Here is a 16,098-nt window from a genome sequence, read left to right as displayed (position 1 = left end):
AACTTGGGCTCAAGTACTAGAACATATAGGGTGGCTGCAGGCCCAGCAGCCCAGTGCCCTCTTCTGGCCACATATAAACAAGCAAGCAAACAAAGGAGTCAGCTTCCCTTGCTTGCTCAGTAATTATGCCATCTCCAAGATACTGTTTTATTTAAATATGCTAATTGAGTGTTCTTTTATTAAATTATACATCCTCATCATTTGTTTGTTTGTTTAGAGACATGATCTGGCTGGACAAGAACTCACTATGTAGACCAGGTTGGCCTTGAACTCATAGAGATCCACCTGCCTCCCGAGTGCTGGGGCTTAAGCCATTTTGAAATGGCTTAAGCCATTTTGAAAAACACACCTTTTGTTTGTTTGAAACAGGGATTCATGTAGCCCAGGCTATCTTGCTATGTAGATGGGGTGAGCTTGAAGTCTTGATTCTCCTGCCTACCGGCCAAGTGCTAGGATATATGTGCATAGCCAGGTCTGTTTATATAGTGCTGGGGACCAAGCACAAGGCATTTTGCATACTGGGCAAGCAGTCTACTAACTAGCTCTGTCTATTCCCATCCCTGCCTTAGTTTATCTTTAAGATTTATCTAATGTTATGCTTATAGGAATTATTGCCTGGTGTTTGAGAAGGTCAGAAGAGGGCATCAGGTTCCTTGGTACTGGAGTTATAAATGGTTGTGAGCCACCATATGGATGCTGGGAATCAAACTCATGTCCTCTGCAAGAGCAGCAGGTGTTCTTAACCCCTGAGCCATCTCTCCATTACAAACATTTATTACATTACAACTTCTTCTTCTTCTTCTTCTTCTTCTTCTTCTTCTTCTTCTTCTTCTTCTTCTTCTTCTTCTTCTTCTTCTTTGTTTTTGTTTTTGTTTTTGTTTTTGTTTTTTTTGAGACAGGGTTTCTTTGTGTAGCCCTGGCTGTCCTGGAACTCCTCTGTAGACCAGGCTGGCCTCAAACTCAGAAATCTGCCTGCCTCTGCCTCCTGAGTGCTGAGATTAAAGGCGTGTGCCACCATGCCTGGATTACAACATTTATTTTGTGTGTGTATGTATGTGTGTATGTGTATGTATGTGTGTGTGTATATATATATACACACACACACACACATACATATATGTGTGTGTGTGTGTATGTGTGTATGTCTCTGTGTATGTGTGTGTATAAGTGTATGTGCATGTGTGTGTGCATGCATGTGTCTGTGTGTGTGCATTTGTTCATGTGTGTATGTATGTATGCCTGTGTGTATGTCTGCATGTGTATGTGTGTGTGCATGTGTGTATGTATGTATGTGTATATGTGTATGCATGTGTGTGCATGTGTGTTCTTGTGTGTGTATGCATGCATGTGTATGTGTATGCATGTGTGTATGTATGTGTGTATGTGTGTGTGTGTATATGTATGTGTGTATATGTGTATGTGTGTGTGAATGTGTATATGTATGTGTGTATATGTGTATGTGTGTGCATGTGTGCATATGTATATGTATGTGTGTATGTGTGTGTGCATACGTGCATGTGTGTATGTATGTGTGTATACGTGTATGTGTGTGTGTGTGCATGCATGTGTGTGTAGGTTGCCCACACCACCATGGCTGGCATGTGAAGTAAGGGGTCATCATACAGAACTTTTTCCATTGCATTATTTGGGTCGCTGGGATCAAGTTCAGATCTTCATCAGGCTTGGGGGCAAGCAGCCTGCCAGCTGAGTCATCATATTGTCCTTTATTTATTTTACTTTATTTTTTCAGACAGTTGATGATACATAGCTCTGTCTAGCCTGGAACTCACTCTGTAGACCAAACTGGCCTCAAACTCACCAAACTCTGTCTGCTTCTGCCTCCCACTATCCGCATGCACCTCCTGGCTCTTTATTTGTTTGTTTGTTTGTTTGTTTGTTTTTTGAGACAGAAATTCATGTAATGCAGGTGGTTGGCCTGGAATGTACTATGTAGCCAAGGCTGGCCTTCAATTTCTGTTCCTTCTACCTTTACCTCCTAAAGTGTGCCTCCACATGGCTAAATTAGAAAATCATATGCAGATATGGAGGTGTGGAACCCTATCTTTAGGTCTAGATCCCCAGCTCAGCCTCTGTGACATTGTGTAAGGTGCCTGACTCCATCTCCCAAAGGCAGCTCTTCACATCTGCAGACTTGGCACTGTGAGAGTGGGGAAATTGTGCCCCCTAAAGGTTACCCTGGGGACTACAGGGCATTTAGGAGATCTCCGCAGGGGCCACGTGCTTTTATTTTCTGCTGGCTGTTAAGCATGCCAATAATAGCATGGTTGTGAGAAACTAGTGGTAATAAAAAGATCTTAGCTCACACCTGAACTGCAACAGGTGGGTAAGAGACATCAGTCAGGACTACTTCAAAAGGCAGGTTTTAGCTGGGGGCTCGGGGGTGGGGTGGGGTGGGGTGGGGTGGGGTGGGGTGGGGTAGGGTGGGGTGGGGTGACGCATTTGTTTAACCTCAGTGCTGGGAGGCAGAGGCCTGGGATGTTTGCGAGTTCAAGGTCAGGCTGGTGTTTTCTCTCCCCCCTCCCACACCCATGCCCCTGCCCCCCAGTTTTGAGACAGGGTATCAGGTAGCACAGGCTGGCCTCCAGCTAGGGAGCTGAGGTTGACTTTGAGTTTCTGATCCTTTCTGCTTGCTGGAATTACAGACTCACATGGCCACTCCCAGTTTATGGATGGAACCCGGGGCTTTGTGACAGCTAGATAAACATTATATCGACTAGGGCATGCCTGCAGCCCTGTTTTTGTCTCTGTTTTGATACAGGGTCTTTTTTTTTTTTTTCTTCCTTTTCTTTATTTACATTTCAAAAATTTTCCCTGTTCCAGATCTCCCCTTCGGAAACCCTCTATCCCATCCCCCCTCCTCTTGCTTCTATGGGGGTGCTCCCCCATCCACCCTCCCACTCCTGTCTTCCCACCATAGCATTCTCCTATACTGGGGCATCCATTGAACACCCTTAGGCCCAAGTGCCACTCCTCCCACTGATGTGCAACAAGGCCATCCTCTGCCACATATGCGGCCGGAGCCATGGGTCCCTCCATGTGTATTCTTTTGTTGGTGGTCCAGTCCCCCGGAGTTCCAGGGGGTCTGGCTGGTTGACACTGAGATAGGCTCTTATTATGCGGTCCCAACTCCAGATTTACAATCCTCTTGCCTCAATCTCTTCAGAGCTTGGATGATAAGCCATACCACTCTGTCTGGTACTAAGTGATTTTTTTTTTAATGTTAGGGGATGTGGTGTGCATCCAAGCTACAACTGTGTGATTCTGCAGCAAGGGTGAAGCTCAGTTTAGCCATTAAGAAAGGGATGGAACTAGGCTGAGGGTGTAGCCCAATGGTAGAATGCTTGCCTGGCATGCAAGTGATCTAGGGTTTGAACCACGGCATTACATAAATCAGATGGGGCCAGAGGTTCAAGATCACTCTTGACTACATGTGGAGTTTAAGGCCATTCTGAAGTACATGACACTCGGAGGGGGAGGGGAAGGGGAGGGAGAGAGGAAGGGGTAAAGGGAGAGCCAGCCAAACAAATATATACATGATATCTCACTGTGACCATGGCCACTCAGCTACTTTCTAGACACCCAGTTCACTGGAGAGAACGAACACCTTCCACCAAGAGTTTGTGCTGTGGGCGGGGTTCTGAACAGGGGCGTAGCTTGTCCCATGCTTGCCCAATGGGTGTGCGGTGGGGCGGGGACCTTCTCTCATTGTGTCCCGCACAGGGCATGCTTCCTGCAGTTCCATCTCCCTCGCGGGTGCCTCTGGCTTCCCTAGAGGTCTCCGACCCCAGCCCGCCCTCAGGTTCCCCGCCAAGCCTGCAGCCCCCTCTCGCCATCCTCAGACCCTAGCCCGGGACACCCGGGGATTGCCATCATGGGTGATGGAGGAGGTGAAGGCGAGGACGAGGTCCAGTTTTTGCGGACGGTACGTTTTTGTCTGGGTCCGGAGGTCTTGGGTGATTTCTTGCTTACTTTTCTGAGAGTCTCTCTGTCTCTTCCCTGCTTGCTGGTGGTCTCTGAAATCCGAGGTCACTTTGTCTTTCCGTTTTTTCTCATCACCTTTTCGACCACGGAGAATTAGCAGGATTTAGGAGGACCGAGTGGGCAGGAGAGGGTGGGATCCTCAGACGCCCTCTCCTGACATAAGAGATTTGGGGTCATTGAGGAAGCACCCCGCCTCCTGCCGTTCTGGAAGCAGGCACTTGAGGAAGGTGGTTCTAATTCTTGGGCTTAATTTAGCTGTCCTCCACCGCCACCCCAGCCCTCATTCCCTTCTTGCTCCAGGCTCTGACCTATTTAAATTCTTGGGAAGGGGGCTGGGGTGGGCTGGACAACACCTTTCTTTTCAACTCCTAGTCTTTGGCCGTCTCCTTGGGGGTCTCTTGGAGCTTCAATGTACTTTTCCCCTCGGTTTTGGCGAGGAGGATTTAACTATGTCAGCTAATGGCCTCTGAGGGTACCTGGGTGATGAAGTCTTTCTCAGCTCCTTGGTATATCTTATGTCTGAGTCTCTGTCTCTTGGCCCTTGGCTTCAGCCTTCTGCGTGTGGCTGTCCCTCTGATCCTGTCTCTCTGAATCTCAGATCTCCAGCTGGGGGCAGGGATGGGACTTGGGACAACAGGTGTCTCTCCCAGAATAGCCCTCTTTTCTGGGCTCTGGGTAGGGGACAGGGAGGGGACAAGAGGGGGAGGGGCTGCCTTTTTCTTAGTCCTTCCCACCATATCCTCCCATGGGCTGAGATGGGGGTTGGATATGGGAGATGGTCTCTGTTGGGGCCAGGTCTGCTGACCCTGCACTCTCTCCCCCCCAACCCCCCACCCCCGAGGTCCTGGGTCCACACAGAAATGCTGACGCAGCATTCCTGACCCAGAATAGGACCCTGGTAGGCTGGGTCCGGTTTCTTGGGAGGGAGGAACAAACAGCTGGGGCTGGTAATGAAGGATGGGGACAGCTGGACTGTGAAGCCACTGGAGGAGGGCCTCTCCCCAGCCCCAGCCCCTTAGCCTACACCATGGCTTTCCATTGCCCTAGTAAGCCAATGGCTGTGGCTCCCAGCTGCTGAGCAGTCACTGCACCAGGCCCCGTGCCCAGGGCCTCAGCCTCCTGAGGTGTCTAATTATATTCTCATTGCCCTATCTTCTGAGGTAGGGCCCTATCTTTATCTCCCAGGGAGATTTGAGGGAAACCAAGCCCCATGTGGTAGACTTGCCCAAGGTCAAGGCCAGGAAGTGGCCTCCCTGAGTGCCCTGGGAGGCCAAGGTTTGCTTTCAAAAGAGGAAATCTGGACCAGGCTTGCTAGGGTAGCCAGTGTCAGGGGGTCAAAGGCCCCAGGATGGGTCTGCTTGCCTCAATGTTACTGGGGTTGTGTGGTACTTTCTTCCAAAAACCAACCAACCAAACAACCAAACAACCAAAAAAACCCCTCGTTTACATCATATCCCCCCCCTATAAGAAAGAATCTGTATAGCAACCCAGGGCGTGGCTTATGTATTTATTGGTATTATTAAACAAACAAACAAACAAACAAACAAAAATTCCAACTTTAAAGCAGGTTGTGGTGGTATAGATCCATGATTCCAGTGCTGGGCCAGCCTGGGCAATGTTGTAAGTTCAAGAGCAGCCTAAGTTACCTAGGAAAACTTAGTGTCAAACCAAACCAAACCAAACCAAACCAAACCAAACCAAACCAAACCAAACCAAACCAAACCATCAACTTGACTATGGTATAACTGACGAGCTATAAATTATAGAGATTCAAACGGGGCGGTGTTAGAGAGGCTCTGTGTGTACGGAAAGCTGGCTTCACACTTGACACATAGCCAAGGGTGACCTTGAACTCCTGATCCTTTTGTCTCCACCTCTCAAGTCCTGGGCTTGCAGGCATTCACCACCATGTCTGGTGTGTGTGGGTTTTGACACACTGTGCTGACCAAGTAACCAGCATCGAAACCCTTCCTTCACCCCGGGAGGCCCCTCCCACCATTTGTAGCAATCACTCCGTCCGAGCTGTCTACCACATACACTCTATCAGTTACCAGTGGCATTTCATATATGAAGTGCGCTCATTTGTCTGTCTTTCCGCTCAGGGTAGTTTTTGACATGTAGCCTGTGTCTAGCCTGAATTTGGTTTGTGGAGGAGCTTAGTGATATCCTGTTGTGTGACTACACCACACATTCGCCTGTATCTTCACTTGTGCACACTGAGCTAGTCACATCTTAACTATTTTGATACTACAGACAACCCCAGCGAACATTCACACTCACTTAAAAAAAAAAAAAAAGCTCTTGGCTAGCCTAGAACTCCCCATGCAGGTCCCGCTCTCCTCAACCTCACTGCGGCGATCCACCTGCCTCTGCTTCCCCAATGCTTTTCTTTTGGGGGGATTGGTTTTTTGAGACAGGGTTTCTCTGTGTTTTCTGTAGACCAGGCTGGCCTGGAACTTAGAAATCCCCCACCTCTGCCTCCTGAGTGCGGGGCTTAAAGGTGTGTGTGCACACACTGATTTTTTTCCCTCAGATACATTTATATTGAATTCCATATCCTCCTGTCTCCACTTCTAAAATATTTGGAATAACAATAGGCATTGAGCTATCTTGCTTGGTGTTGGCTTTTCTTCCTTTTCTTTTTTATTTGTTTGTGTTTGTGTGTTTCTTTTCGAGATGGTTTCTCTGTGTAGCCCTGGCTGTCCTGGAACTCACTCTGTAGACCAGGCTGGCCTCGAACTCAGAAATCTGCCTGCCTCTGCTTCCTAACCCCTGCAGGTGCTGGGTTTAAAGATATCCCTCCACCCAGCTATTCTTGGCTTTGGAAATTGCACTATTTAATTGTAGTCTGTACTTCTTTGTTGATTATCTACCAACCATATACTCATTTAGTCATCGGTCTGTCTGCCTATCTGTCTATCGTCTCTCTATCATCTGTCTGCCTATCATCTCTATCTATCTATTATCTATCTATCTATCGAGATAGTGTCTCAATATACTGTCCAGGCTGGTCTTGAACTCCTGGACTCAAGCTTCTGCCTCGGCTTCTGGAGTGGATGAGACGCCAGATGTGCATCCTTTCAACCAGTTTGGGAAGCAGCGACTGGAGCCAGGGCTCCTCTTCACGTCATCCTCCTACAGGAGACCGTGGGAGTCAACTCTGTATGACTAGGTTTGCTGTCAGGATCAGACTCCCTGCTACATGCTGGCTTTGCCACTCACTCACTTTCTCTGTTTGGGAAAATGACTTGAACTTTTCCCTCTGAGCTCAGTTTCCTTATCCAGAGAAATGGAAAGAAAAAACAAAAACAAAAAAAAAAGAAGAAAAACCACCCAATAAGAATTCAAAGTGACCTCGTATCACCTTCCCACAATCTCATCTCACTTGTCAGCTCTTTTTTTGTTGTTTGTTTGTTTGTTTGTTTGTTTTTTCGAGACAGGGTTTCTCTGTATAGCCCTGGCTGTCCTGGAACTCACTTTGTAGACCAGGCTGGCCTCGAACTCAGAAATCTGTCTGCCTCTGCCTCCTGAGTGCTGGGATTAAAGGCATGCGCCACCACTCCCGGAAGCTCTTAACACCTCCTGCACCCACTGGAACACTCTTCCGTGCTTTTTTTTTTTTTTTTTTCTATTTGAACAAGACCCAAAGGTCAAAGGTCATCTTCTGGGCTAGCTGTGTGTCACTTCTCCCCACCTACCTCAATATTACTTTGTTATATCACACTGACTTATTTTTTTTCCCAGAACACCTACCACTAACTATAAGCTTATGTATTTACTCACTTGTTGATGGCTGGTGACATACACATGAGCGTATCAGCTCGCTGGGTGCAGGGTTTCCCTACTGTATTTGATGCAGTGAGGTCAGTGCCTGGCAGGTAGGTAGTACATACTCAGGAAGTGTGTGTGAAATGAGTGGAGGCCGTAAGCATAAGACAGCCAGTACATTCTTGCTAAATAATGTCCAGGCTGCATAATTACTATGGGTATACAGATGCCCAGTGAGTACCAGGATGTCAGCATGGAGACACCAGGACAGAGCCACTGTCACTCGGCCATGCTTCTGTCTCCTCCTGGACCAGGCCGAGGGATTGCAGACTGTCTTTGTGACCTGCCACTCAGGATTAGAAGATGTTTGTGCTTGGGAATTTGCAGGGTGACCTCTGAGAGGATGTATAAAAAGTTTACTTCTTATCGAGATTTTATGTGTACAAGCGCTTGTTGGCACGTGTGTCTGTGTACCACGTTAGCGCCTGCAGAAGAGGCGTCAGGTTCCCTTGGACAGGAATTACAGATGGTGTAGGTGCTGAGTGTCAAACCTGGGTCCTCTGGAAGAGCAGCTAGTGCTCTCTCTCTCTCTCTCTCTCTCTCTCTCTCTCGATTCTTTGTGAATTTCATCATGGACCCCAATGCCACCCATCTCCCTGTCCCTTTGTATCTGCCTTCCCTATCCTTGCAGCCTCCCCACCAAAAGAAAATGAAAAAAAAAACCAAACCAAAACAAAATTAAATAAATAAAAATAAGCAAAACAAAACTGCCTCTCATCATGAAAGCTGCAGTGTGTCCCTGTGTGTCCAGCAGTCTGCCCCTCTGTCCTCATATCTTCACTTGCAAACGTTCATTGCAGTGAGCCATCTGACTTCTGTTTAGAGGCCTCTGGCTTCCGCAACACTATCAATACAGGATCCTCACCAGGTCTCCTCTCAGATATCCTGTTGTTGCCCTGTGTCATGGAGGTCCTGCAGCTTTGGATATGTAGGGTGGTCTCCTTCTGCGCTCCAGCAATTCATAAATGGGGTAGATGTTGGGGTGGGACAACTCAAAGCCCTGGGGGTTGGGGTAGCGGAGTTGGTCAGCCTACCAGCTCTCCCTCACACGCACCACCACACCACCAGGTCGGGCTCTCCAGCACTGCCTTGGCTAGCTCACCTAATGCTGCAGCCCGCACGGGGCAGGGCCAGCTCTCCTGCTCTCACATCCTCTGTGCAAGCTCACTGGCACCCATGCCACCAAAGCCAGCTCTACTGTGCTGCTCTGCTCCCCCAACCCCCAGTGCTACAGCCACCAAGTGGGAGGGGAGCCCCTCTCCCACCTGATGCAAGTGTGGCTGCTAGGAAGAATCTCTCCCTGGCCAACAACACCTCCAGGCAGACAAAACAGCCAGTGTTCTTAACCACTGAGCCATCCCTCCAGCTCCATTTGTAAATTTCTTGAACTTTTTCTCTGCCACATATTGGACTAATTTGCTGGGCAGAGTGGTACATCCCTGAAATCCCAGCGTTTGAGAAGTGTTGGCAGAAGTGTCAGGAGTGCAGTGTCATCCTTGGCTACAGGACAAATTTGAGGCTAGCCTGGGCTACATGAGACTCTATTGCCAAAACAAAACAAAACAAAACAAACAACAAAAAATAAAAAAAAATTGTCCGGGCTGTGGTGGTTATGCCTTTGAACCTAAAGCTCGAGAGACAGGGGCAGATGGATGGATCTCTGTGAGTCTGAGGCCAGCCTGGTCTACAGAGTGAGTTCTAGGACATCCAGGACAGAGAAACCCTGTCTCAAAAACCAACAAAACAAAAACAAAGAAAGCACCCCAAAACATTTATTTTGTAAGAAAGTTGATATTTTCCATACTCCACTGTGTCACCTTGCAGATCTCCCGTTAGGAGACCTCTGGAGGAGCTAGATTTTGATTCCCTTAAACCTCAGTTTCTCTGTTTTAAAATGGGCTGAAGCAAGGTATGGTGGCACATACCAGTAATTCTAACAACTGGAGGGGCTGAGGCAGGAGCCTCTCATGATTCTAGGAGTTTAAGGCTAGCCTGGGCAACTTAAAAAGGCACTGTCTCAAAATAAAAATAAATGACCAACCAACCAACCAACCAAATAGATAAATAAACGGAGTCTTGCTGGTATGGAGTGTATCTTTTCTAGAAGAGGACAGAGATAGCTCTACCGTATGCAGTGTCTTCGCTGGCCTGTCCCTTCTGGTTCCCACCAATGAACCTCGTCCCTCTGTTTTCCCAGGATGATGAAGTGGTCCTGCAGTGCAGCGCCACGGTGCTCAAGGAACAGCTGAAGTTGTGTCTGGCCGCTGAGGGGTTCGGCAACCGCCTTTGCTTTCTGGAACCCACCAGCAACGCGCAGGTCTGTCAGCACAGTGCGCGGGGAGGAGGGCAGGATCGGGTCCTTAAAAAAAAAAAAAAAAAAAAGGCTCTGGAGCCTGAAAGGTAGATGCTGATCTGAGTGATCGGCTAATAGGGGAAAGGGGCGTGGCCTGAGATGGGATGAGCGGAATCTGAGGCTATTAGGGTGAGTCTGAGATGGGTGAGACCTGAAGGAGCAGGGCTTGGGGTGGGAGTGGGGTCTAAAGGTGAGACAAGCCCAGGCCGAAGAGCAAAAGACAGGGCCTGAGGTGGGATAAGATTTGAGGTGTGCGTAGGGGCTCTGAAGAGAAAAGTGTGGGGTCTGAGATGGAGATGGAGCCTATTATGGGGCAGGATCTGAGGTAGGTGGACTGGGGTTTGAAGAACGAAAGGCGGGGCCTAGATGGGGGCGGAGTCTTAGGTGGGTGGTGAAGGGTGAGAGGCGGGTGGATGTCAGGGAGCATTCCTGTGGGCACTGAGAATGAGTGGCCATGGGTCTCAGGAAGGAGGGGCAAAGGTCAAAGGGGGAGGAGACCTAGGCAGTTTAGAGGAAAGGGGACCTAACAGGAGAGGACTGGGTCCCTTGGAGATGGCAAGAGTATAAGGCCCCTGAGCATGCATGGCTTTGAGAGCTCGAGCATGGAGGGAAGTTAGAATCTGAAACGCAGGTGACTTTGAATTCAAGAGTAGAGGGCTCAGACATCCAGGAGAATTTTAGCAAGGGTTGTCAGGAGGGCCTGGAGACCACGAGTCAGGCAAGCCTGTGGTCTGCGGGTGAGGTATAGTCAGGTGAGAGGGGAGGGGACCAGAGGAGAGGGCCTGGGGACTGAGAGAAGGAGATGGTCTGTGGTGATGGGGGTCAGCAGACATCTGAGGAGCAAAGAGTTTAGGGATCTGAGGGGACAGCGTGTCTGTCTGTCCGTCCTATGGTATGACTGGAAAAGCAGGGACAAAGAGCAGAAGTAATGTTCTTCTAGGATTGGAGAGATTTGGGGTGACTTGTAGGGAAGGCACATCATGGGGGTAGGGTCAGTGTGAGAGCTTCCTGGGAGGGCAGGGAACGTAGAATGGTGGAGTGACGCAGGTGATCTGGAAGTTTCTATGGAGTTGGGTGAGTTGGGGGAATTTGAAGGAGGAGGCTGGAAGAGGTGTTTCCTGTGTTGTTGGCAAAGCTTTGATGTGTGTGATGCCTGGCAGGGTCAGGGGCTTCTTGTGGGGTGAGGGAGTGTGACTGACCGTTCAGGTCAAGGGGTGGATGAGGCATTGTGGGAACAATGCCTGAGAGCCCCTCTGCTCCAGTAATATTTATCCACCCCACCTCAGAATGTACCCCCTGATCTGGCCATCTGCTGCTTCATCCTGGAGCAGTCTCTGTCAGTTCGAGCCCTGCAGGAGATGCTGGCCAATACTGTGGAGGCCGGTGTGGAGGTAAGGCTCTGCCTGCAAGGAGCAGGGGACAGGGATGAAGACAGGAGAGGGAACCTGGGGTCATTCACCAAGTGCTTCTTCCTCTCTTTGCCCTGCCCCCCACAGGCCCTCAATTTGGATAAGTGGGTAGGTCTGGCCTTGGGTGTCATCTGTCTTTCCTATCACTCCTGACCCCAGGCCTGCTGCTCAGGCCCACATCCTGAACACAGGGGCTGGGGGATTTCCCCCACCCCAGATGTCAGGGGCTGTGGAGCCCAGAACAAGCCAGGCAGGAAGGAAGGAGGGAGCAAGGGGCTTCTGAACCCCTGTTCCCTGGTCCATTCCTTTCTCTTCTTTCTATCCTCCTCCTCCTCACCCTGCCTGTCACTGCATGGGACATCTTCCCTCCCCTCCCCTCATCCCAAGTGTGGGTCTGCCATCTGACCATGCGGCCCCATGACATGGCTTCCTCAGAGCACGGGCATGGGAGAGCCATGATGGAGGCATGATGTCGTCAAGGAGTTGGTTTCATCTCCCTCCTCCAAAGGGCCAAGTCTCCTCGTGCATGGGAGTGTGTGTCAGTACTAGGGAGTTGCTTTATCCCCATGGTTGAGAGTCACATGCCTAGCAACAACTAGGACTATCCCCGTGCAGATAGCGATTTACGACAGGCTAAGGTAGATGGGACACTGGGCTCTCTTGAGTGACCCCGGTCACCTGCAAGATGAAGTCACTCTTTGGGTGACTTCAGGACCTGGTGTAGGAGAAGAAAGAGGTGGGATGGCAATGTGGGCTTTATAGGTTTTTGTTTTTCTGTTTTTTGTTTTTGTTTTTGTTTTTGTTTTTTAATAGAGCCTCTAGTATCCCAGTCTGGCCTCAAACTCTCTAAGTAGCCGAGGTTAACCGTGAACTCCTGATCCTCTTGATTCTGGGCCTTGGGGAGTGTTAAACACTTCATGTCTAGGTTTCTCACAGACAGTTCCTGCTTCTATAGATGGGAAAATGGATGCAGACAGTAGGCTGGGGATTTGACTGAGGTTTCCCACCGTCCTGCCTGAGCATACCATGTTCCGGGTTCATACATCCCTTGTGAATAAGCCATGTATTTTGGAAGGTGTTGTAAGTCTGGGAACCTGTGCTCACTCTGTATCGTCTTTCCCCCTCCAGTCATCCCAGGGCGGGGGACACAGGACACTCTTGTATGGCCACGCCATCCTGCTCCGGCACGCACACAGTCGTATGGTGAGTGTACTAAGCATGGGTGCAGGCCCAGGAGAGGGTGCAGGCCTGCCAGGGGGCTGACCTCGCTCTCCCACCCTAGTACCTGAGTTGCCTCACCACCTCCCGATCCATGACTGACAAGTTGGCCTTTGACGTGGGATTACAGGAAGACGCAACAGGTGCAGGGGCCGTGGGCAGGGGGTGTGACGGGAGTCCCAAATCAGGGAACGGAAAATCTGCAGAACTCTAGAGGTGGGCACAAGGCTACTCTGGAGCCAGGAACAGGGGCTGTGGTGCAGAGGGTCTGGACATGGGGATGGGCACATTCTATATAGGAAGACGAGGTGGGGATTTGTAGACTCTGGGACCTGGAAGGCTTGGTGGCTTGAGAGTATCCTGGTGAAGAGCATTGTGGGAAACCATTATCCTGACAGTCACCCCCCCAACACACACACACTCTTAGGGGAGGCCTGTTGGTGGACGATGCACCCAGCCTCAAAGCAGAGGTCTGAAGGAGAGAAGGTTCGAGTTGGGGATGACCTTATCCTTGTGAGTGTCTCCTCTGAGCGATACCTGGTGAGTAACCCTGCCCCCGACGGCTCCTACTGCCCCTATAGTGGCACTTGGATTTGCCACATCTTTCATCATTGGCATGCCCAGTGGGTCTCTGACCCTGTGTTCTGACTCAGAACTCCTGGTTTTCTGACACCCATACTTCTGAGATCTGGTCACCCCTTCCAACCCCCACACCCGGCCGCCACCATTCCCCCCCCCCTTTCCCAACTTGCTCTCATTTTCCTGATCTGTGACCTCTAACTTTCTGCCTTCATTCTGTGTATTTCCTGGCGTCTACCCCTGACTATTGGCCACTGATTTTCAACTACCGCTAATCTCATCACCTCTGACCACCACACCTTGGTTGTCCTCCACAGCACCTGTCAACCGCAAGTGGGGAGCTCCAGGTTGACGCCTCCTTTATGCAGACTCTGTGGAACATGAATCCCATCTGCTCTGGCTGTGAAGAAGGTGAGGACTCCAGGCTTCTGGTCCCTAAGATGAGGCCATCAAAACAGGTCTTCAATGGTGCCTTCTGAGATATGCCAAACTGAATCTTAGGATCTCACAGTTCAGATCTCCGAGTTATGGCCTTCACATCATATTTCTTACTGACCAGAAGCCAGAACCCCAGGTCTCTAGGCCCCAAATCCACTCAGTACCACTCCCAAACGCAGATCTCAAAGCTCCCATACCAAGTTCAGTCCTCGAGGTTTGTGTTTGGTTGGAACCCCCATTTGTCCCCACACAAACTGGGAAACCCCTGTCTGCTTTCCTTTCCCAATCCCTGTCTGCATGGACAAAACTCCTGGCTAACATGTCATCACCCTTGCCTCTGTGTTTGCAGCAGCCCACCCAAGAATGCCTGCTCAGGGGCTCAGCTTTGGATCATATATAGGTGCACAATCGCAGCTCCTAGCTGACCCATCGTCACCCCTTGGCTAAAAACTAGAAAACCCCCTGGTGTGCGATTTCCCCGGCCCCACCCCTTGGGACTGGTGAACAGGTGTGGGAGCAGCATCTAATAACCCTGCCTTTATGTATTTTTAATCTGGTCTAATCTGACCCAGATCACAGAAAACTCAGATCCACAGCTTCGAAGCCCTCAGGCTCCAGCTCTCAGACCTGAAGTCTAGACCTCAGATCCTAACCCAGGACCCAGCTAAGACCTCGACTTTATCCTACCAGCCGTCGACTCTCTTTTACTTAAAGTGTGTGTGGGGGGGGGGGGGGCGTGCACATGCGTGTAAAGGTCAGAGGGTAGGGTACTGGGGTCAGTTCTTCTCTTTACTGTAGGCTGTGAGGACTGAGCTCAGGTTACCGGGCTTGGTGTCAAGTGCTGTTACCTGCTAAGCCTGCCTGGCTCCAGACACTCAAATTTTAACCACAACACTCCAAAAACAAAATCCCAGAACTCGTAAAAAAGCAAAGCAAAGCAAAGCAAAACAAAACAAAACAACCCCCCACCTCCCAAATAACTAACCAACCAAACCCTAGAAAACTAGGCTGGAGAGATGGCTCTGCATTCAAGAGCACAGGCTGCTCTTCCCAGGTGACCCAGATTTGATTCCCAACTCCCACAGGGCAGCTCACAGCCTTCTGTAACTTCAGTTCCAAGGGATCCAACACCATCTTCCGGTCTCTATGGATACCGGGTCCATAAGCAGTGCAAGATATTCGTGCAGGCAAAACGCACACACACACACACAGATACCCATATACACACACATATGCACACACAGACACCCATACACACATACATATGCACCCATACACACATATATATGTACACATACACAAGCACACAAACACACACACATACAAACACACACAGATACACACATCAAAGCCGCAGGGACCAGGGAGATAGCTCAGTTGGTAAGGGTTTTGCTGTGGAACTACAGGGAAATGAGCAATGAGCACCTATGTTTTTAAAAAGATAGGTTTAAGCCTAGTGGTGGTGGTGGTGCAGGCCTTTAATCCCATCACTTGGAAAGCAGAAGCAGGCTGATCTCTGAGTTTGAGGCCAGCCTGGTCTATAGAAAGAGTTCCAGCCAGGCTTGTTGCACAGAGAAATCCTGTCCTGAAATAAACAAAACAAATCAAAAGCCAGGCGCAGTGTCACGAACTTGGGGCTTCCTGGACAAGCAGTTGAGCTGGGTCAGGGAGCTCCAAGCTCAATGAGAAACCTGTCCCCTAGGTTTAATGCTCCCCAAAGTAAAGTGGAGAATGCTTGCGGGACATACCCAGTGCTAACCTCTGACCTCCGCATGCATGTGCACACATATGCATGAGCACCTGCATGCATAACTACACACACGTGCACATACAAACATGTACACAGAAAGCCCCAGATGAACAAAGGGAAAGCCACCACAAAATTCCACATGTAAACTTCCCCAAAAACAAACCAAGGAAAAAAAAATAAAGGCACCCACCAAAAATTCCAATCTTAGGTCTTATAGTAAGACTCCAGAAAATAACCCTATGCTTTGACTCCAACCTCGGGATTTTAAACCAGAACCAAAATGAGAATTAAGCCACTGATACCCAAGTTTTGAATCTCAGACCCACCGATTTCTAAGAAACTCTAATATATATTACATATTATAATATATATAATATAACATAACACATATTATATATTGCTATATGTGATATATTAATTAACTGATTAATATATATATTTTATGTTATATTATATACAATATATTATATGTTGTATATTTATATACTACATGGTATATAATACATACTTTATAATATAAT

At 49.2% G+C, this 16,098-nt stretch overlaps 1 protein-coding gene across 13 annotated transcripts in view; it reads left to right on the top strand.

The window, feature by feature from the left end:
* The first annotated feature begins 3,728 nt into the window (after window positions 1-3,728).
* The window catches only part of Ryr1 (ryanodine receptor 1, skeletal muscle), a 121,840-nt gene continuing 109,470 nt past the window's right edge, over window positions 3,729-16,098 (top strand). For 9 of the 13 annotated variants that reach the window (XR_003946422.1, XM_006539688.3, XM_030242249.1 and 6 more), the window contains exons 1-8: window positions 3,739-3,943; window positions 10,028-10,147; window positions 11,470-11,574; window positions 11,680-11,700; window positions 12,721-12,795; window positions 12,875-12,953; window positions 13,238-13,350; window positions 13,707-13,800. Coding sequence is in view for 12 of the 13 variants with exons in the window: in XM_006539688.3 (XP_006539751.1) it covers window positions 3,893-3,943; window positions 10,028-10,147; window positions 11,470-11,574; window positions 11,680-11,700; window positions 12,721-12,795; window positions 12,875-12,953; window positions 13,238-13,350; window positions 13,707-13,800 (658 nt within the window). In the remaining variant the exon portion in view is untranslated. Of the gene's footprint in view, window positions 3,944-10,027; window positions 10,148-11,469; window positions 11,575-11,679; window positions 11,701-12,720; window positions 12,796-12,874; window positions 12,954-13,237; window positions 13,351-13,706; window positions 13,801-16,098 lie in introns of all 13 variants that reach the window. The other 4 variants (XM_006539689.3, XM_030242251.1, XM_006539692.3 and 1 more) reach the window with 3 other exon arrangements.

This window comes from Mus musculus, chromosome 7, assembly GCF_000001635.26.
Source record: "Mus musculus strain C57BL/6J chromosome 7, GRCm38.p6 C57BL/6J".
NCBI classification, from domain to species: domain Eukaryota; kingdom Metazoa; phylum Chordata; class Mammalia; order Rodentia; family Muridae; genus Mus; species Mus musculus.
Note: the sequence above shows the minus strand (reverse complement) of the source record. Positions and strands in the feature narration are given on the sequence as shown.